The sequence below is a fragment of the Nicotiana sylvestris genome, chromosome 9 (assembly GCF_000393655.2).
Source record: "Nicotiana sylvestris chromosome 9, ASM39365v2, whole genome shotgun sequence".
NCBI lineage: Eukaryota > Viridiplantae > Streptophyta > Magnoliopsida > Solanales > Solanaceae > Nicotiana > Nicotiana sylvestris.
The window spans coordinates 151,034,683-151,056,459 of NC_091065.1; the positions used below are offsets into that span (position 1 = coordinate 151,034,683).

The 21,777-nt window shown below is 38.2% G+C and overlaps 1 protein-coding gene and 2 non-coding genes across 3 annotated transcripts; 1 reads left to right on the forward strand and 2 right to left on the reverse strand.

The window, feature by feature from the left end:
* Positions 1-4,841: 4,841 nt before the first annotated feature.
* On the forward strand, positions 4,842-4,913 carry TRNAP-AGG (transfer RNA proline (anticodon AGG)). The gene has a single exon. It is a non-coding gene; the product is annotated as a tRNA-Pro (tRNA).
* A 6,212-nt stretch (positions 4,914-11,125) lies between these two features.
* Positions 11,126-11,199, reverse strand: TRNAN-GUU (transfer RNA asparagine (anticodon GUU)). Its single transcript has one exon. It is a non-coding gene; the product is annotated as a tRNA-Asn (tRNA).
* Positions 11,200-11,711: 512 nt separating this feature from the next.
* Positions 11,712-14,294, reverse strand: LOC104222396 (exocyst complex component EXO70E2-like). The gene has a single exon (XM_009773628.2). The coding sequence runs from the start codon at positions 13,826-13,828 to the stop codon at positions 11,825-11,827; it is 2,004 nt and encodes a 667-aa protein (XP_009771930.1). The 5' UTR covers positions 13,829-14,294; the 3' UTR covers positions 11,712-11,824.
* Between the last annotated feature and the right edge of the window lie 7,483 nt (positions 14,295-21,777).

A 21,777-nucleotide genomic window follows, 5' to 3' on the forward strand; every position in this document is an offset into this window, starting at 1 on the left:
TTTCATTCATCAATAAAATCATCATCATCATTCAAAACCCAATTCTCTCTCAAGCTTCCGCAATTGCCCACGACATTGGTTTTCCCGCACGGCACTGACAATCTAGTCTAGCGTGCGGCGAGGACCTCATTGGCGGACAGCAACCGCACTGACATCGGTTGCTTAGCCTTACGTTGCCCTTCCAAAGATCATCAGGAAGGCGTTGCGTAACAGTTGGTATCAGAGCCTAGGCTCGACATCGGACGAGGGAACATTTGCCATCATCACCATTTCTGACCATGGTGAATCATGGGGAGCGTCTAGCATCCCTAGAAGAGACGGTTGACCGATTACGACCCATCGTAGAAACGGTGCCTGATCAAAGCAACAACCTAGTGCAAAGGTTGGACGACCTGGACCGCCGAATGCGGCAGGCCGAAAATGACATTGCAAACATCAGTCGTGACTCCGACGAGGACCGACAAACGGCAGCCATTGAAACTGCCAACATCCATGGCAAATTTGAGGACCTCCAACAGGAGCGTGCCGACGATTTAGCCCATCAGCAACATGAGGCAGACAGACTAACTGCCATGCAGCAAACCATAAACGACTTGACAGACAAGCTCAACGTTGTCAATGCTGCCTTACAGAGCCTACTTCGAGAAGGCAACCATCACATCAGGGGTGCAGCAGACCTCACCCCCATTCCACAAAAGCTTAAGATACCGGAGCCAAAGCCATACGACGGATCCCGGGATGCTAAAGAAGTGGAAAACTTCATCTTCGACATCGAACAATACTTCGATGCCGTGGGCCATTTGGAGGAATCCAAAAAGGTAGCGACTGCTGCCATGTATCTTCAGGGCGATGCCAAACTTTGGTGGCGGGTCAAACACGAAGCCATCAAGGCCGGTGAAGATACTCTTCAGACATGGGACGAATTGAAGGTAGCCATACGCCTGCAGTTCTTTCCCGAAAATGTGGAATACAATGCAAGGAGAAAGCTACGGGACCTCCGCCACACCAGATCAGTGAGGGAGTACGTGCGCGAATTCTCCGCACTCATGCTAAACATACGCGACATGGGGGACAAAGACAAACTCTTCGCATTCATAGAAGGTTTGAAACCTCATGCCCGTATGGAACTACAGCGACAACGGGTAGACACCCTGCCCAAGGCCATTCAAGCTGCAGAATGCCTTGGCGACTATCATTTGGGAACTCAGAACGACAGGCCCCAGCCGTCTGTCCGAGGGGGATTCAACGGGCACCATCCCAGCAATGGTGGCCCAAGCAAAAGTGGGGGAGATCGGAGTGCATCCAAAACTAAGACTCCTCCCTCCAACAGCAACAGTGCTGCATCCATCAACAACAATCAGGGGAGAAAGCCTCCTTCAGAATGCCGTCATTGCGGCGGGGCACATTGGAACAATGAATGCCCAAACATCAAGGTCAATGCTCATCAGACGGTCGAGGGTGAGCTAGACACATCAGACTCATCAGACGACGACCAGGTAGGCGCCTTCAATGCAATTGTTGGCTCTATCCCTCATGCCTTAGCGGGGACCAGTGCATCTCCTCCTAAGAAAACATCAGTCCCGATCACCAGGAAAGGGAAAGAAAAGATGGACGAAGGACCTCCTAAACAAGCGAGGACCCTAATGTTCGTCGAATTGAAAGTGAACGGCAAGCCCCTTCACGCCTTGATAGACACGGGTGCCACCCACAACTACTTGTCATCAACACAAGTAGAGCGCCTAGGTCTTGTTGTACAAAAGAGCAAAGGCCGCGTCAAGGCTATCAACTCACCACCTCAGACATTGGGTGGAACAGCTACAAATGTCCCAGTGAAACTTGGCCCATACAAAGGAAGCATCGACCTGCGCATCGCAATCATAGATGACTTCGACATCATAGTGGGTTTGGATTTCATGAGGCAAACCAACACCATACCAGTACCATATGCCAACATGCTCCTGATGATGGGAGAAAAAGGGGCCAAGCCCTGCACCATACCATGCTTTCCCATAAAGATGGCCGCTGAAAACATCTCGGCCATGCAGTTGGAGAAGGTAGTCAACAGACATGAACCTCAGGTTCAGGCTACCCTTCGCAGCAACAATCAGCCATCATGTCATCGGCCTCAAAAGACTGGTGACGCTCATCATCGTGTGAAGACTTGTCAGCCATGCCACAAGGACAAGTCGGATCACTCATCACAGCCGGGACCCTCGCAGCCATTACATGTCCCTCAGAGACCATGGGAAAGTGTTTCCCTCAGATTCATCACGGGATTGCCCCAAGTCGGCAATCTTGCATCCATCATGGTTGTCATAGATCAGTTCTCAGACTATGCAACTTTCATAGCAGCCCCGCAAAACATCTCAGCAGAAGATACAGCTCGACTCTTCTTCTCGCACATTGTCAAACATTGGGGCCTGCCCAAAAACATTGTTAGTAGGCGCGACTCACGCTTCACTAGCAACTTTTGGACCCATCTCTTCAGGTGCTTTGGGTCAACATTGAGTCACAACACAGACATCCATCCACCATCGGATGGCCAGACAGACCGGTTCGATGACATGCTGGAGGAATATCTCCGCAACTTCGCAACCGGATCACAGAAGCATTGGGTGAAGCTCCTGGATGCTGCTCAACTGTGTTTCAATTCTCAAAAGAGCCATCATACAAACAAGAGCCCTTTTGAAATTGTTACCGGACAGCAACCGCTTCTCCCGCAAACGGTGAATGCATCAACCATGCCGAAATCTCCTCGAGCTGCCAACTTCTCGAGCGAATGGGAGCGCAACATGGAGATAGTGCGGAGCTATCTCACCAGGGCCCAAGAGCGGGCAAAAAGGTTCACCGAACAAAAGCGTTGCTTTTCCCAACATCAACCAGGGGACAAAGTAATGTTACGCATCCCAAAGCAATACTTGTTTGCAGAAAGGACCCATGACCCTCGGCTGCAACAAAAATACATCGGGCCCCTGCCCATTGAAAAACGCATTGGGAAGTCCACATACCAGGTCAAAACTCCATCCTGGTGGAAGATCCATCCAGTCTTCCATGTCAGCCGCATGCAATCATTGCTTCGCTACAACAGCAAGCTCAAACAACAGAGGGGCGCAGACCTCCCATCCAACAACCATCAGAATCATCATCATCATCATCATCATCATCATAAGGCTCCGAGGACGGCGCCAACTCAGGTGGGGGAGAATGTCATGGGCTGCTTTCCAGACATGCCCCATGACCCCTTGGCCGCGCCCCATGGCGGCCTAGCAAGCCTCACAATGCCTAGCGCCATGGTCGGCCCCGTGGTCTTGGCTGCGCCAAGTGACAAGCGCGCATGTGCCTCTGTCGCCCCACCGATGCCTCTCGCCAGCGCCCAAGGGCTGGTCATTGACAACAGCGCCGCGCGCCCTGACAATGCCGCGCGCGCAGATCCTGATGCCTCGCCAGCGCCCAGCTGCAGGCCCATTCCAACAGCGCCTCGCGCACAGACCCTGATGCCAAGCACCAGTGCCCAGCCTCAGGCCAGCACATCAAGTGTCGCGCGCGCCCACAGCAACGCGCGCGCAGACCCTGACCCGCAAGACAAGGATGCTGCCATCGGACTTAGTTTTTCCTTGTAATAATCTAAGTCCTTTTCATTGTAATCATAGACTAGTTTTCATCATTTTCATTTCAGTGTGCTTCTACAGCTTTATTAGGACTAGTCTTGTAATGTTGGTTTATTTTTTTTAAGCATTATTAAGGGGGACCAAACAATCAAACATTTTCAAGCAAGCATTTTCTGGTGTCTCTCCCCCTCGACACCGCATCATTGTAATCAGCATTTTCATTCATCAATAAAATCATCATCATCATTCAAAACCCAATTCTCTCTCAAGCTTCCGCAATTGCCCACGACATTGGTTTTCCCGCACGGCACTGACAATCTAGTCTAGCGTGCGGCGAGGACCTCATTGGCGGACAGCAACCGCACTGACATCGGTTGCTTAGCCTTACGTTGCCCTTCCAAAGATCATCAGGAAGGCGTTGCGTAACAGATAGTACGATTACATAAAGCTAAAGTCCCATTGGGATCACTAGCAGTTACAATCATAGGGCTGTTGATACTAGAATTGCAATTAGCAAAAGGATTTTCAAGTTCGGTCAAGCTATTAAGAACATTTGTAGATACAATCCTAGAACTAGTTGAGCCGATTTTGTCTTCATAGAGAAGCTTCAAAAAGGTAGCAGGAGGGTACGTCCAAACTGTCAGTGGGCTATTGCTTGCCTGCTTGGATCCTTTAGTAGCCAAAAAGTGAGCAACCTCGTTTCCTTCCCTAAAGTTATGCCGGATTGGCGGATTCCTCAGTTTCTTCAGTAGTGACCTGCACTCAGTAATCCCCAGTTTCCTTCTTGGTTATTCAGGGACTTTAAATTATCTGTCCGAAAACTACATTGGTGGTTTGAGAACATCTCATGGGAAATTTGCTTTCTTTTATATCTTTCCTCTGAGTTATTTTCGATATTCCACCTTCATTTTAAAACGTAACCTCACAATCTAGTTAGAGGTGGAGCTAATATTTTACCTTTATGAGTTTTGGATCTTAAAACGACGATATCAAATGCTTTCAAATTTTGTTATATATACATATTTAATAAAAATACACTATTTAAACAAATGCTATTGGGTTCAACCAAATCTTTATTTGTCTTCTAGCTTCTCCCCTGAATCTAGTGATTGATAAATAATAACATGATAAATGGTGTAGTAGTTTTTCTCTAGAAAATCTATCCACCTAAATTCTAGTGCTTTCTCGTATTTGCCTTCATATTAAGATTATCGAACTCTAACAGCCAGAAAAGGGCATTTGGTCTAGTGGTATGATTCTCGCTTAGGGTGCGAGAGGTCCCGAGTTCAATTCTCGGAATGCCCCCTCAAATTTTGTATTTTTTGCCATTCCCCTACATTTTTCCAGTATGTTAAATTGGAAAAAGGAAAAGATGAATGCTTCTGGAGTTAGCATGTTTAAGTGTTTTAGAGTTCATTATGATGCATATTTTGTTGAGGATTTTAAAATGGAAAAGTCTTAAAAAGAGGGTGAATGGAAAATGAAATTTTTGAGTAAAATTTTAAGTTTCCCTCTCTTGAAACATTGTCTCATATTGGAAGAAGAAAAGGATTTTGGTGGGTATATATACAATTGCTCTTCTTGTAGCTCTTAAAGAGTTAAGAAGAAGGCAAGCCTCGCGTCGTCGTCGTCGTCGCTCGCTCGGCTTTGGCTACGGCTTCGGTCAAGTGATCGATTGATTGATTAATTTTTTGGACCAAATTTATTTGTTAATAGTAAATATTAACGTAATATTATCCGTGTTTGTAACAGATATGTTCCAATCCGTGGATTTGTTCCAGCACGCTAATGCGTCTCCCCCAATTGCCAAATGCTTGCTCCATAATAGCAAGTGATTGCTCCATTAGTTAGCAGCCTGGTGCTCCGTCCACCATGGCCAAGTGCTCCACTAAATGAGTGGCAGCGGGTCTGTGTTTAGCAGCTAACTGCACTATAAATAGATGGAGCAAGCAACTTGTTAAAGACACACAGAAAGAAATCGTTCCTCTTCAGTTTACACAACTACTGATATCCTCTTCAGTAAGAACTCAACATCGACTATAAATTGCATTCCTTCCTCTCAGAATTTCCATTCGACTTCTGAGTTCTCCTCCTTTGTTGTGCATTGTTTAAAACTACAAACAAAACAACCGTAAGTGTGATTTGCTACCGAACTTTGTGTTCATTGAAATACTGGAGTTTGAAGTACCGCTACACTAGTGTGTAATTCGTTCTATCCTGGAGGAAATAATCCATAACCTTGGGTACTAGGAGAAGGAGATTAAATTCCTTAAGGAAATACTGTGAATTCAGTGGGCTCGAATTAATTACTGTTTTGTTTATATTTACGTTTATACGCTAACTTTCTTTTCTCCAGAATTATAATTTACAAATACAGCAAGTAAGAAGATACCAAAAACCAACAAGCTTCAGGAATTTAATTTATTTCTGTATTTGTGTTATACTTACTGCTCTGGAGACTAAAAACTTTGCGGTTTTGTCTACTCCCGTGTTGGAGATTAAAGCCTTCGTGGCGGTTTGTTGGAGATTAAAATCTACGTGATTTTTTCTCTCCAAATTTAAATGTTTATTAAACGTTTGTTTGTGTCATTCTTTTAGAGATCATGTTCCCGAAATTAGGAAGAACTTAGTCTCTACTGGACTTCTTGTAAAGCACGGTTTCAAGTGTATTTTTGTATCTGACAAGGTGGTTATAAGTAAGAATGAAATGTTTGTAGGAAAAGGTTACCTTACTGAGGGCCTTTGCAAGTTGAATGTAATAGTTGTCGAAACTAATAATAAAACTTCAGTTTCTTTTTACTTACTTGAGTCAAATAATTTATGGCATGTACGTTTAGGTCATGTCAATTATAAAACCTTATGGAAAATGATTAACTTGGAAGTATTGCCTAAGTTTGAATGCGGAAAATCAAAATGTCAAATATGTGTGGAATCTAAGTATGTTAAACATCCTTATAGGTCGGTTAAAACGAATTCAAATCCTTTAGATTTAATTCACACAGATATTTGCGACATGAAGTCAATACTATCTCGCGGTGAAAAGAAGTATTTCATAACTTTATTGACGACATTACTCGATATTGCCATGTTTACTTACTTAATAGTAAAGATAAAGCAATAGATGCATTCGGGCAATATAAATATGAAGTTGAAACACAACTTAACAAGAAAGTCAAAATGATAAGAAGTGATAGGGGTGGTGAATATGAATCTCTTTTTGAAGAAATATGTCTAGAATATGAAATTATTCATCAAACAACAACCCCTTACACGCCCCAATCCAATATGATTGCGGAAAGAAAGAATCGTTCATTAAAGGAGATGATGAACGTATTGTCGATAAGTTCTGGTTTGCCACCGAACTTGTGGGGGGAAGCCGTTCTTACGGCTAACCGGATACTAAATCGAGTACGCCATAACAAAACACAATCCATTCCATATGAAAAATGAAAAGGAAGAAAGCCCAACTTGAATTATTTGAAAGTGTGAGGGTATTTGGCAAAAGTGCAAGTTCCTAAACCCAAAAGGGTAAAAATAGGACCGAAAACAGTTGATTGTGTTTTCATAGGATATGCGACCAATAGTAAAGCATATCGATTTCTGGTTCATAAATCAGAAAATCCTGACATTCATAATAATACGGTTATAAAATCAGATAATGCTGAGTTCTTTGAAAATATATATCCATATAAAAAGGAATGCGAGTCGATTGGTAAAGGATCTAAATGACCTCGGGAAGAAACAAAAGAAAGTACATTTAATCGGGAGGATCCAAGACGTAGTAAACGTCAAAGAACGTCTACTTCGTTTGGACCAGATTTTGTGACTTTCTTATTGGAAAATGAGCCTCAAACATTTAAAGAAGCTATGTCTTCTTCGGAATCATTGTTCTGGAAAGAGGCAGTCAATAGTGAAATAGAATCCATATTGAACAACCATACATGGGAATTGGTTGATCTTCCTCCTGGAAATAAACCTTTGGGTTCTAAATGGATTTTTAAGAGAAAAATGAAAGATGATGGCACTATTGATAAATTTAAGGCAAGACTTGTTGTCAAAGGGTATAGACAACGAGAAGGTCTTGACTACTTTGATACATACTCCCCAGTTACAAGGATTACGTCCATACGGATGTTAGTAGCATTAGCTGCAGTGTATGGTCTTGAAATTCATCAAATGGATGTTAAAACGGCCTTCTTAAATGGAGAGTTGGAGGAAGAAATTTACATGGAACAACCTGAAGGGTTTGTGGTTCCAGGTAAAGAAAATAAGGTATGTAGACTTGTTAAGTCCCTTTACGGACTAAAACAAGCACCCAAACAATGACATGCGAAATTTGACCAAACAATGTTGTCAAATGGTTTTAAGATGAATGAATGTGGTAAATGTGTGTATATTAAAAATGTTCCAAATCACATAGTCATTGTTTGCCTATATGTGGATGATATGCTGATAATGAGTAATGACATTGCCAACATAAATGTGACTAAGCGTATGCTAACTAGCAAGTTTGATATGAAGGACTTGGGAGTTGCGGATTTAATTCTGGCGATTAAGATCCAAAAGAATCCTCAAGGCCGGACATTGTCACAATCTCATTATATTAAGACAGTACTTGAAAAATTCAAGCACTTAGGCTATAAAGTTGCAAAGACTCCAATTGACGTGAATCTTGCATTAGCAAAGAACAAAGGCCAAAGCATATCACAATTGGATTATGCTCGTATGTTGGGATGCTTAATGTACATCATGAATTGTACACAACCAGATATAGCTTGTGCTATAAGTAAACTGAGTCGATACACAAGCAATCCAGGTCAATCTCATTGGATGGCAATAAAACGAGTTTTGGGATATTTAGGACAGACCCAAAACGTTGATTTGCACTACAGTAAATATCCTGCAGTGATTGAAGGATATTGTAATGCAAATTGGATCATCGGTTCAACTGATTCGAAGTCCACAAGTGGATAAGTATTCACTATTGGTGGATGAGCGGTATCTTGGAAGTCGTCCAAACAAACTTGTATTGCTCGCTCTACAATGGAGGCTGAGTTCATAGCCTTAGATAAAGCCGGTGAAGAAGCTGAATGACTTCGGAATTTCTTGGAAGACATTCCATTTTGGCCCAAACCGTTGGCACTAATATGCATACATTGTGATAGCCAAGCAACAATTGGAAGGGCTGGGAGCGTTATGTATAACGGTAAATCTCGTCATATACGACGAAGACATAAAACCGTTAGGCAACTACTCTTTAGAGGAATTATCACAATTGACTATGTAAGGTCAAGTGATAATGTGTCGGATCCACTTACAAAAGCCCTAACTAGAGAGGTAGTTGAGAAATCATCGAGGGGAATGAGACTACGGCCGAGAACAAGTCATTGTGGCGGTAACTCTACCTAGAAGACTAGAGATCCCAAGATCTAGGTTCAAGGAGATCAAACAAAGTCATTAATGACGGTTCAACATTGTCAACAAAAATTTTGGTCCATTCTCGTGATGAGACAATGTTCAGTACCAAGGATAAAACATTAAGGCTTTTTAATGATTTCTAAATTTGATACGGAGTATATCAAATAGTGTATCTACGGGATGACACGATTAGAAATCACCTATGTAAGTGTGAAGTGTTAGCTGCTTCAAGGAGAATTTTGCAAGGCCAATTCTCTACGCACTTATGAAACCATGCGGTGTTCATGGCTGAAACGAACACAACAATGAGAACCAAAGATGGTTAAGGGCTGATTGTGTAACTTATGGTTGTCTAGGTATATACTAAAGTTCGACGGTTCAAAGATATCAAATCTACCGATTGACCGAGTATATCCGACATAAGTTCACTACGGAAAGATCAAAGGGAAACCTACTTATCCAGATGTAATTAATCCTTGTTGCAAATCACACAAGTTTTTCATGCATACTTCCGTGATATAGCCATTCCCATGTGGGGGATTGTTGAGGATTTTAAGATTGAAAAGTCTTAAAAAGAGGGTGAATGGAAAATTGAGGAAAAATGAAATTTTTGAGTAAAATTTTAAGTTTCTCTCTCTTGAAACATTGTACCATATTGGAAGAAGAAAAGTATTTTGGTGGGTATATATACAATTGCTCTTCTTGTAGCTCTTAAAGAGTTAAGAAGAAGGCAAGCCTCGCGTCGTCGTCGTCGCTCGCTCGCTTGGCTCGGCTTCGGCTACGACTTCAACTTCGGATTCAGATTTGGATTTGGTCAAATGATCGATTGATTGATTAATTTTTTGGACCAAATTTATTTGTTAATAGTAAATATTAACGTAATATTATCCGTGTTTGTAACAGATATGTTCCAATCCGTGGATTTGTTCCAGCAGGCTAATGCGTCTCCCACCATTGCCAAATGCTTGCTCCATAATATCAAGTGATTGCTCCATTAGTTAGCAGCCTGGTGCTCCGTCCACCATGGCCAAGTGCTCCACTAAATGAGTGGCAGCGGGTCCGTGTTTAGCAGCTAACTGCACTATAAATAGATGGAGCAAGCAACTTGTTGAAGACACACATAAAAAAATCGTTCCTCTTCAGTTTACACAACTACTGATATCCTCTTCAGTAAGAACTCAACATCGGCTATAAATTGCATTCCTTCATCTCAGAATTTCCATTCGACTTCTGAGTTCTCCTCCTTTGTTGTGCATTGTTTTAAAACTACAAACAAAGCAACCGTAAGTGTGATTTGCTACCGAACTTTGTGTTCGCTGAAATACTGGAGTTTGAAGTACCGTTACACTAGTGTGTAATTCGTTCTATCCTGGAAGAAATAATCCATAACCTTGGGTACTAGGAGGGGATTAAATTCCTTAAGGAAACACTGTGAATTCAGTGGGCTCGAATTAATTACTGTTTTGTTTGTATTTACGTTTATACGCTAACTTTCTTTTCTCCAGAAATATAATTTACAAATACAACAAGTAAGAAGATACCTGAAACCAACATATTTGTCACATTTTCAAAACTTTAGCAATCATATTCATGTTTTTTTGTTTCTCGCTAGTTGCTTACAACATTGGAATAGAGTCAAATCTAATATCGTTGCACTTATAAGTTTTTGTCTTTTCAAGTATATTTAAGTTCAAGAACCAAGGGGAGCAGTTTCCAATCTTGCTCTCCTTTTTGCATCAAATAATTACTAATTTGCTTTATATGTGATTGCATGGAAAAATAAAAACTCAAGTAAAAGAGTCACAAGTCTCTCTTTTCAGGAGCATGTTTTGGTTCATTTGGAAATTAGTAGGCTTGATATGAAACTTATGTTTGTCTTATGTTTAAATTCATAGAAGAGTTGGGAGAGTGATAGGAGAGCCAAAATTAATATAAAGATGGGTAGATTTTATTGTAGAGAAATTTATTTGAGAAATATAATCCCTTTCAAAGATTTTATAATCAAAATACTCTAAATTTTAGGCAAAAGTTACTGAGTTCACGTAAACCCATAGGATAAATATTAGTATAGTAATAAACTGAAAAAATAAAAAGTTAATCGCTAGAAGAAGGGTTTGAACCTCCGACCTTGTGGTTAACAGCCACACGCTCTAACCAACTGAGCTATTCCACCTTGCTTGTCTAGGTGAAATAATTTAATTTACTTATCCAGAAAGGTCGCTTTCACCAATAAGAATAAAGAAAGAAAAGAAAGGAACTCATCCTTTGATATGAGAGCTGATTGCGGACGATGACTTGGTGAAAGAAATTTATGAAAAAAGATTATCAAACCAAGTTACGATCGAATTAGGCTAAGGCAGAACCGACTCCCCCTGAACCATCCCCAAAGGAGTAAGAAAGAAGAAGGAAACGGGAGTTTCTCACCCCATAGAGTATGAAGAAGCATAAAAAGGATACTGAGGTCTGGGCAAAGATACATAGTCCAAATACTAATATTGATATTAACAATTACCCAATAATTCAATAATACAACACACTATTTGCATTCTAAAAGTAATGATTTGATCCCAGTTGTAGATAAGTTGAGATAATTTACATGTCATTCAATCTGAAAAACCAAATTTTGATGTCAAAAAAGTTAATAAATACAATAGGGAAATAACTCGTTCACTTTGGGAAAATACAAAAGTGAAACAATCAACCTATTATAAAATGGACATCATTTACAATCTAAATAACAAATTGAGAATGAAAAAATCTTGATCTCATTTTGACAGAAATCCCTTGATACATTAAGCTCACTTCCTGTGAGAACCATGTAATGATCTTGGAGATCCCTCAAAGAGATCCAACAAGAAATTCTCCAAGTCATCGGCACTGTACTTAATGTATTTGTCACTAATATGGTTAGTGTGCCTTCCGATAAATGTTCTGTATGCTTGAATAACTTTGAGAGATATTGAGATTCGAAGATCTTCACGAAGTTGGCAATCAGGTATTGACCAACCTGTTTGGCTCTTGTAAGCTTCATCAAATGCAAGATAAAAGCTGTGCAGTCTCTCTTTGAGTAGAGTTTTAGAGATAGAATTTGAGCCTGGATTCTGAAGCCCCTCGTCCCTAAGTAACGAAAGGATGGAGCTCCAAGTAGCCCTCTCGTAGTTCATTGCATGTTGTTGGAATCTCCAATTGTGTTTGCGAATCCAATCATCGCCTAGTATTGTTCTTAGATCATGAGAATTCTTCACCTTTTCAGCCATGTAATGAATATTATTCATCAAGAAAAGGTGGCCTAATGATTCATCCTTGTACAACTTGGACTTATCGTCTAGGTTGCATTCCAACATTGAAGTGAAGGTTCGAAAATGTTGAGCCAGTGGAGAAATGTAGCAACTTGTGTTACTGTTGTCCTCTTCCCTATCCGGTGTCATTTCTGGTGAAATCGCCACCAAATCTTCTTGCTCGTTGTCCTTCAGAAGCTCGTTAAGGATCTTGCTATAATCTGTAAGAGTTTTCATGTAGTTCATAACGTATCTTGTGAGAGGATGTATTCCACCACCAGGAAAAGGATTCGTCGATATGCTGGATGCAACAGCATTCTCAAATTCAAGAAATGTTGTTCTTGCACAATCGGCCAAGCTTTCGAGGATGTCTTGGCACTTGGTTCTAACACATAATCCAGCATCATCAGAGTACATAGCATCAATATCTGGGATAAGATCTGAAAGCACCTCATACATGTCAAGAATCCGAATCAACTTCTCCGGTTGATGAGATCCAATAGCCACTGCTTCAGCAAATTTCAGTAGATGCAGTATTGAAGCTTTTGAAGATTCAGCAAAGCAAACCGAACTAACTGAATCAAGATCACCAAAAATCTGATCACTTAACCATTTTTCACTCGCTAGATAAACGCAAACAAAGATCTTCATACACCGTATCCACCTCCTGATTTTGGAGTTCAATGAGTTCCATTCCATCTTCATCACATTCTCAATACTCAACTTCTTAACTTCAAGAATGAATAAAAAATCATCCAATGCATCTTTTCTAACACTGATAAATGTTTGAGAACATTCTCTACCATAATTTGAATTGAACATCAAATTGGCAATGCACCTTAGGTCAGGAATCACATCCGGATGCACAAGTTCAACTACGTATTCCTCTGAGCGCCTACTCATGCTATCTCTTTGAACCACATCCTCTACTGAGTCATCTCCAAATGAAACAATAGAACCCTCATCATCTTCGCTTGAACGAAAAGACAAGTGCTCAGGCTCAAAAGGCTGCTTGTTATGAACAAGCAAATGCCTAAACTCCTCCTCAAGCCGATTCATCGCTATTTGCATAACCTCATGAGCCCTGCACAAAAGCTCATCCTCTTTACTATCTTTATCCACATTCAAACTCTCTAACCGTTCAATCAGTTTTCGAGCTTCATCCACAGACCTCAAATAATCATCTGCATATTCAGGACCACAATCCCATATAACAGATTGATCCACTTCCCAGCTCATCACCTTATTCTGCACAATGTTAAGCTGCTCCTCAAGTTCACTGAACTTCTCTACAGTGTCTTCAGTTTCACCAAATAATTTTTCATGTTTGTTTTCACTCAATTTGGTTATGGAAGACAACTGAGAGCCTAAATCAGCCAGAATTTTTCTTGCATCATGTGTTAAATTCTGTTTCTTTTCCAATGCTTTCACAATCTGCTGTGCAGCTGCAATCAGCTTTTCCTCATCCTCCATTACAGGAAGAGTAGCTTCACAGTCTCCCATATAGTTAAACCCACACAACATCTAAAGAATCAATTTTTTCTTTAACTCCAACCCCACTTTTTAGGGTGAATTGGATAGACAAACAAAAGGGCTCAAGCTAGAAATTTAAAAGGAAATTAAAGGACAATCAAAGATAGGATAAATGGGAATCAGAAGAAAGCTGAAATCTTGATACAGAAAGTAAGATATCCCAAAAACCCAAAGTTGTTAGCTAATTAAGGATTTCCTAAAAAGGTACAAAAATAGAAATATCTCCCAAGAAATATAAAGAATCAAACTTGTCTCAAGAATCAGAAGAAAGCTGAAATCTTGATGCAAAAATCAAGATATCACTATATGAGTGAATAAGATCTATATATGCTGATAAGAAACTGACCCTTCTAGAGATATATTATCAGATTATAAGACTGGAATATAATATTTCCATGAAATAGAGTAAAACAAATGATGCTTCCTAAATATATGTGAAGGTTGTAGCAGCTTTCTGATGACTTTCTCTGAATTGGCATTGGTTTTGACAAGTGCGGCTTTGACCATTAGTCTTGTTGAAACTTTTGAGACAAACAGTCTCTTAACTTACCTGAAATAGTCTTTGCGGGTAAAACCGTTATTACTACAGGCAATATCTGTTTTTACTTTTTAGTAGGAGACAAAAAGAATCTATTTTTACTTTTTAGGACAAAAACTTAGGGGTCGTTTGGTTAGTAATCCGGTATAAAATTTGGGATTGCATCAGTATTAGCTATTACTAGTATAACTTTATACTAAAAACTTGGTATTCCCTCCGGTTCACAACAAGTGACCACTTTCCTTTCAACACGCTCATTAAGAAAATGCTAAATCATATACAAATATATCTAGTATGACTAAATTACCCTTATTAAATATTGGTCACATAGTTATAGTGAGGAGTGAGAAAACTTTTTAAGGATATGCACATAAGGGTAAAAGAGTAAAAACAAATTGAATTTTTTCTTAATTACCTAACTGGACACTTATTTTGAACCAAAATGAAAAAGTAAACTGATCACTTATTGTAAACCGGAGGGAGTATTATTTATCCATATAGGAGGTAAGATTATAATCCTTGGAATAACCCTGTTTTGAACTAAACGATCCCTTTACGGGGTCATGTGTGTTTTACGGACAAAATTATGGTGGAATTATAATGCATAAAGTTGTAATACGGAGATTGATAATTCCTGGATTATTTAGCACTAGTGATTTGTTTAATTTAAACTACATAAATTGGGATAAATTCTTGTTTTCAATTTTAACTTTGACCTTCTAAAAAGAGCTTTGCAGAAATACAAAATTATATTGGTATTACTTATACGGAAAACAAAAATGCAACCAAGTGAATTAGAAAATAAGACAGAACTTTACTTTTTGAGTAATCTGATTTAAATTCTTTCATTTTCTGTTTTTTTTTTGTTTTGTTAGTGAGGTAAGGAGATCCCATATGACATAACCATAAAAAAAAAAGGTAAGGGGATTATTCCCTTCTTTTGAAATAAATATTCATTTTATAACAAATTTCGTTATAATATATTGGTGGCGTACGTTCTTTGTAATGAATCATGTAGGTCACTAAGAAATAAACAATATTTGGGTTCTTAAAACTTTGACTATTCTTTCTTTTCCGAACAGAGAAATAGTCATTCCAAATGATTAACAATTATTCAACAACTAGGAGGTTATGGTCTATTCTGTCTATTGTTGGATTCATATTGATACAAACGGCTTAAAAGATTGGATGAAAAAAAGCCGAAAAAGTCAGAAAAGACCAAAATTATGAATATGATTGTTGACACACATACAAAATATGAAGAAAGGTCTATAGGTTTGTAAAATAGTGAGTAGTAACAGTCAACTCATTCATCCCCTTCCTTCCTTACCTTTGTTATTTGTTATCAAAATGTAAAAAAAAAAAAATGAATATATGAAGTGTAGACTATTTTGTGTTTTATTTGAACTTTTTTTTCCAAAATAAATGTACAGAAGAGATATATTGGAACTGTAATCCCTAACCACAGATTTCTAGCTTTGTAAATGAAATTTTTTTCATTTAGAGGAGTTTACTTCCGATCCATTAATAAATAATATTCTGTGCAAATACTGATAAGTTGGGCCAATACATAAACTTTGAATACTTGATGGTTATACCGAAAATAATTGTGAAACTGATAGATTTGTGTTTGTTATTAGTCAATATATAGTTTGTCGTCTAATTCATTAATATTCAAAAGCAATTTAAACAAAGAAAAATGGGGTCGAAGAAGAACGTGACGAGCTACAAGTTGCAAGTTGCAACGATGAATAATCAACCTGAGGCAAAATAATACAACATTTAATGATGGTGGTTGGATGGATAAGATCTATCCCCTCTTAATTAAAAGTTTTGAATTTGAGCTATAAAAAAGAAAAAAATTATAGTAGGAAGCACTTTTCTATTCAATAGATCTTACACGGCAAGAATTTAGATTAATTGGAGCTTTAATACGAATACTGAACATCGAGTGAGAAGTTAAAAAAAGACAATAAGGTATAAATTAAAACTGACTTGTACATGTTGGTGCATGGGGGGATGTTTCTAGCTTCCACTTGCCTCCAGTTCTTTAATCTTGACCCCTTTTACATTAATCTTCTTGGGGTTGTTTATTTATTGCTTGGACAGCTTCTAGTCACGGGAATATAAAACATATTTATATTAGAAAGGGAAGACAGCCTGGGAAAGATGGAGCAACTTTCTGTTTAGGATTTAGTTTTTTTTGTATAATGACAGGGTAAAAAATTTAACATTATCATTGCAATTTCATTTATTATAACAAAAATATTAATTTATTTTTTTTGGTTATCATATCAAATTTACTACTGCTAATTATTATAGATTTTTACCTGATGATGCAAAAAAATTATACATTATCAGTGTACAAATTTAAACTAATTTATTCATGTCCTATGCCGTCAGACATGTGTCTCTGTGTGTATTCTGTTGGGTGGGAATGGGTTGTGTGTGTGGTGGTGGTGGGGGTAGATAAAGAAACGTGCTCCGGGAAAGAAAAGAAAAAGAACAAAGAAAAAGGAATGTCTTTGTTTTCATTATCTTTTATGTTTTATCCATTTATCCTCGTGATTTTTGAAGTCAACGATTTTTTCTTTTACTATTACTTTCATTGTTATCGATATACTACGCCATGCATAATATCATCAAAAATCAATAGAAAAAATATACAATTATTTAGTCTTGATAATAGATGTGAAAAGAATATTTAAATATTTGTAATCCGTGGAAGTAAACAACCATAATGGAATATGTGTCTTTTGATAGAGTTGAAAATACAATATCTTCGTTAATTCATTTAAAACTCCAAATAATTCAAATTTAGGGTGTCTATGGGGAAAACGTCTTCTATAATAAAATAATTTTTAGTATTTGATTGTTTGAATTACTGGAATGTTTTTCGAGAAAAATATTTTTCATCAAATAAGAAACGAAAACAATTTAATTCTTGCTCATATCATTTGCTTCAACGAACAAGCAGTATTCTTTTTCGTCGAACAAGGAGCATTATTGTTTATCTTTCAATCAATTAATTGACTGAATACTACATCATAGTCCTAAATTAATTGGGTCTATGAATCATATGCATTCATTCAACTTTATTTAGATCATTTAGTTTCACCATCAAGAGGTATGGTGGGATGAATATGATTCTTTCATTCTTAACAGTAACAGGAATTCACAGGCTTCGAGCTTATAAATAAAGAAATTCCTAGTAGTGAACACTTTCTCCTTTAATAGATGTCATGCGACATGAATCTAAACTAATCAGATTAGTGAATATTCAAGAAGAAAAAAAGCTGTGGAAAATTGTTTTTCTATTTTCTGTGTAGATAACTTTGTACAGTGGTCTCTATATATACACTGTCAATGTGTAGCTTACTAGTAAAGATAAATACAAAGAGTTATATTTACAGGTAATCACACTATTCTAAACTTCTTATAGAGGAGGGACTTTGGCTTTATCTTTGACCGTAGATCTGGGGCATTGAATGCACGCCATGTGTCCATTTGATGAGACCAAGATTGTAACATTGTGGTCGTCTCTTTCAGACATAACCCAAATACACTCAATAGAATCTAGGTCTCTTCTCCTCCATCATCTTCCTTATTTGTTGTAGTATCAGTGAAAAGATTATTTCCAGCAACAATACCGAATACCTAATGATAAAAAAGAAAAAAGATTATTCAATATTCAAACTAATTAACATTGATCGACAACTTTAGACGGTGGTCCACCTCGTATATGCCATGTACTTTTGTACCAATCAAATACCGAAAAATATTTAAAAGAAATGATTTCTCAAAATAAACGTTACATACCAAATAGGATTTTGAAAATAAATAGATTCTGAACGATAACCACAATATGCTTGGTCTCTCTCGTTCCCGTTACTGAATTCTGCTTTTGTTGGTATATGTCTCTATCTTTTGCAAAAGAAGCTCCCTAAGTCTCAGTCTCTGGCCAATGAGATGCTCACGTTACCATCAATCCATATCCATTTAATTTGTTACTCCATCATTATCATAAACAAATTGGTAACTCCTTCGAATCTAAATATTAGTCGTCTTAACAAATTTAAATTCTTTTGAAATATTTAATATTTTGAAAAAAAGATATATATTGAATTGTTTCGTCAGTCGGATAAAAATACTTTTTCTTTGCCTGTCTCTCATTTGACCTTTGCCTTTTTTCAGTGGCCAAACTGAAGCGTTTTATGGTTCTTCAATTTTTAATTCACCCTTATTGGTCTGATAAGTGGCGTGATATGAATTAAGACATTTAAGAGAGTCAGAAAAGGTAATTTTGACAAATAATTTTATGATTAATTAAAGCTATGAAAATATTTACTGAAGAAGTATACATAAAGACTCAAAAGACATAAATGGATGATTGTACAAACACTGTTTAGTATCAAGTGGACAATAAATAGTGTTGGACCACTCAATTAGTTGCAGCTTAGACTTTAACTCACCAATTGGAGCAGAATGAACTTAATACACAAAATATGTACCTAGACTTGATAAAAAATTTCAAAGTTCAAAATTGGTGGTGAAATTTAATAAATTAATGTTGTGCTTTTCTTAAACTTTAAACACCCCACGACTTCAGATTTCAGATACTTCAAGTTCCTCGTCAAAAAGGTGAAGCAAAAACAAATTCATCTACATTAATTCATGCACCCTTAGACTTTTTGGTCCTCTGAATATTTCACACTCGAGCATTTGAACTTTGAATTTGACAAGTGAATTGTGCACTAATAATGCTTTTTGTGATTTCCCACTCAGCATTATTCGATGTTGGCTGAATACATACAGAGACACTTAAAGTTGACACGATCTTTCATTTAGACACCTGAACTTAAGAGAGTTCCTATTGAGCACGTACGTTACATGAACTTTGTTCCAATTAAACACTTCTTGCTGAATTGGCACGTAAAGTGAGTTTCACCCAATATGGGCGCGTGAAAAGCCCAAAAAACAGATTTTTTTTATTTCCTTCTTCTTCTTTATGTCCTCCACCATTGCCTCCTCCACTTTCCGTCATCTTCTCCGACTCATTTTCCTCTTATTCTTTCGAATCCCATACCAGATTAAAATTCAGCCGAAAATGAAAAGGTGAGTATTTTTGATTGGAAGAAAACGAAAAGGATAAAGTGAAGAAGAAGAAGCCTAACCCTGCCGCCAGAACTGAAATGAAGAAGTAGAAGCAGAGAACTGAGACTAAAATGAAGAAGAAGAAGCAGCAGCAGCAAAAGAAGAAGCAGAGATGGGTCGCTGGGTTGGAGACCCATTGATTAAACCCTAAACACCATTAATGGGGTCTTTAAAAAGCTTGAAGGTTTAAAATGGGTTACTTGATTTGATGAAAGTTTGGGAAATTAATATTGGGGTTGTCTTCGGGTCGTCATGGGGAATCTTTAGTTGAAGTTATAACAAATTTGGAGGAGTTTCTCTTAAAAATTTGGATTAAAATCGTGCTTGGAACAAGAACACACATGAAAAAAGTGAAGAACACCAAGACCACTAATTTCCAGAACACCAATTCTCAATTTTTTTAAATGTTCTCTTTCTTGGTTGGGTGTAAATTAAGCTTTTCTTTTCTTTTTTAGAATGTTATTTTTATTTTGTTTATTAAATAGATTTAACATAGTTTTTTCTTTTTTTTTTTTACTCAAAATAATATATGTCATTTTTTATTCGTCATTCGCCACGTCATCAGCGAGTGCATTGCACAAACTTTGTAAGTTTGGCTGATTGTCAAATAAGTGCTCAATTGGAATAAGTTTCGGGTAGTAAAAGTGCTCAATAGGAACTCTCTTAAGTTCAGGTGTCTAAATGAAAGATCGTGCCAACTTTAAGTGTCTCCGTATGTATTCAACCTTCGATGTTTGTTTTGGGATCCTGATAAATTCGAATTCCTGTGATGACCCAAAAAGTCATCACTTATTTTAGAAATGAATTCTGTGTTCCGAGTCCTTAAAAACCTCTTTCAGCATCACATCGATTTGCCGTGCGTAGTCCGGGCGCGTAACCGGAAAGCCATTATGTGAAAATCTAAGGAAAATGATGAATTTTGACTCTAAAATGAATTTAAGTTGACTTCGGTAACATTTTTGGTAAACGGACCCGGACTCGTAATTTGATAGTCCCGAAGGGTCCGTAGGAAAATATTGGACTTGGGCGTATGCCCGGAATCGAATTCCGAGGTCCCAAGCCCGAGAAATAAATTTTTAAAGAAAATTATTTTCTGAAATATTTTTGAGTTTTTGGAAATGAAATGTGTTTAAAATTTGATGGTATCAGGACCGTATTTTAGTTCCGGAGCCCAGTATAGGTCTTATATGTGATTTAAGATGAGTTTGTGAAATTTGGTAAGAAACGAACTTAAAACGACGTGAATCGGACCGTATTTGAGAAAATTAATTTTTTTGGAAGTTCTTAGGTGATTTCATGAATTTGATGCTAAATTCATGGTTGTTGATGTTATTTTGGTGATTTGATCACACGAGTAAGTCCGTAGGGTGTTTTTGAGGTAGTGTACATGTTTGATTTGGAGCCCCGAGGGCTCGGGTGAGTTTCGGATAGGCGTCGGAGTGTTTTTGGACTTAGAAATCTGGTATTTCTGCTGTTGCTGGTGTCTGAGTTTTTAACTCTATGCAATCGCGTGGTAACCCTCGCGAACGCGATGCACAAATGGGAAGGGGGAAGGTTTGCACTATGCGATCGCATAGAACCAGGTGTGAATGCGGAGCCTTAGGAGTTCAATCTACGCGAACGCACCCGGGCTGACGCAAACACATAGAATAGGAGATAGGTCGGGGGCTGGGTAGTTTTAACCCTATGCGAACGCGACCCCTAGTTCGCGAACACGTAGGTCAGGAGAGTCAAACCTATGCGATCACATAGGCTTGTTCGCGATCGCATAACATCTTTTTGCCTAGTCATTTAAACAGTAACAGAACACATTCGAGATTAAACCCAAAATTCATAACTTCTTCTTCCAAACTCCAAATTGGGCGATTTTTGAAAGAGAACTTCACCACAAATTCATAGGTATGTAATCTTAGACTCATTTTCTTCAATTTTCATTAACACCCATTTGATTTCTAGGCCTAAATCATGTTCTTAAGGGTAGAAAATTAGGGATTTGGGTAGAGTTAGGGCTTTTTGTATAATTGGGATTTAGACATCGTTTTAGGGTCGGATTTTGGACCTAATTACATATTCGGGCTCGTGGCTGAATGGGTGATCGGGTTTTGGTTCGAACCTTGTGTTTTGACCATGCGGGCCCGGGTCGATTTTTGACTTTTTGGGAAGAATGATAGGAAATCTATAATTAAGCATTGAAATTGGATTGTTTAGCGTTTATTGATGTTATTAAGTCGATTATGTCTAGATACAA

What these genes read in the sequence shown, in the direction of transcription:
- LOC104222396 (XM_009773628.2), bottom strand. Translation starts at nt 13,828, where the DNA reads ATGTTGTGTGGGTTTAACTATATGGGAGACTGTGAAGCTACTCTTCCT.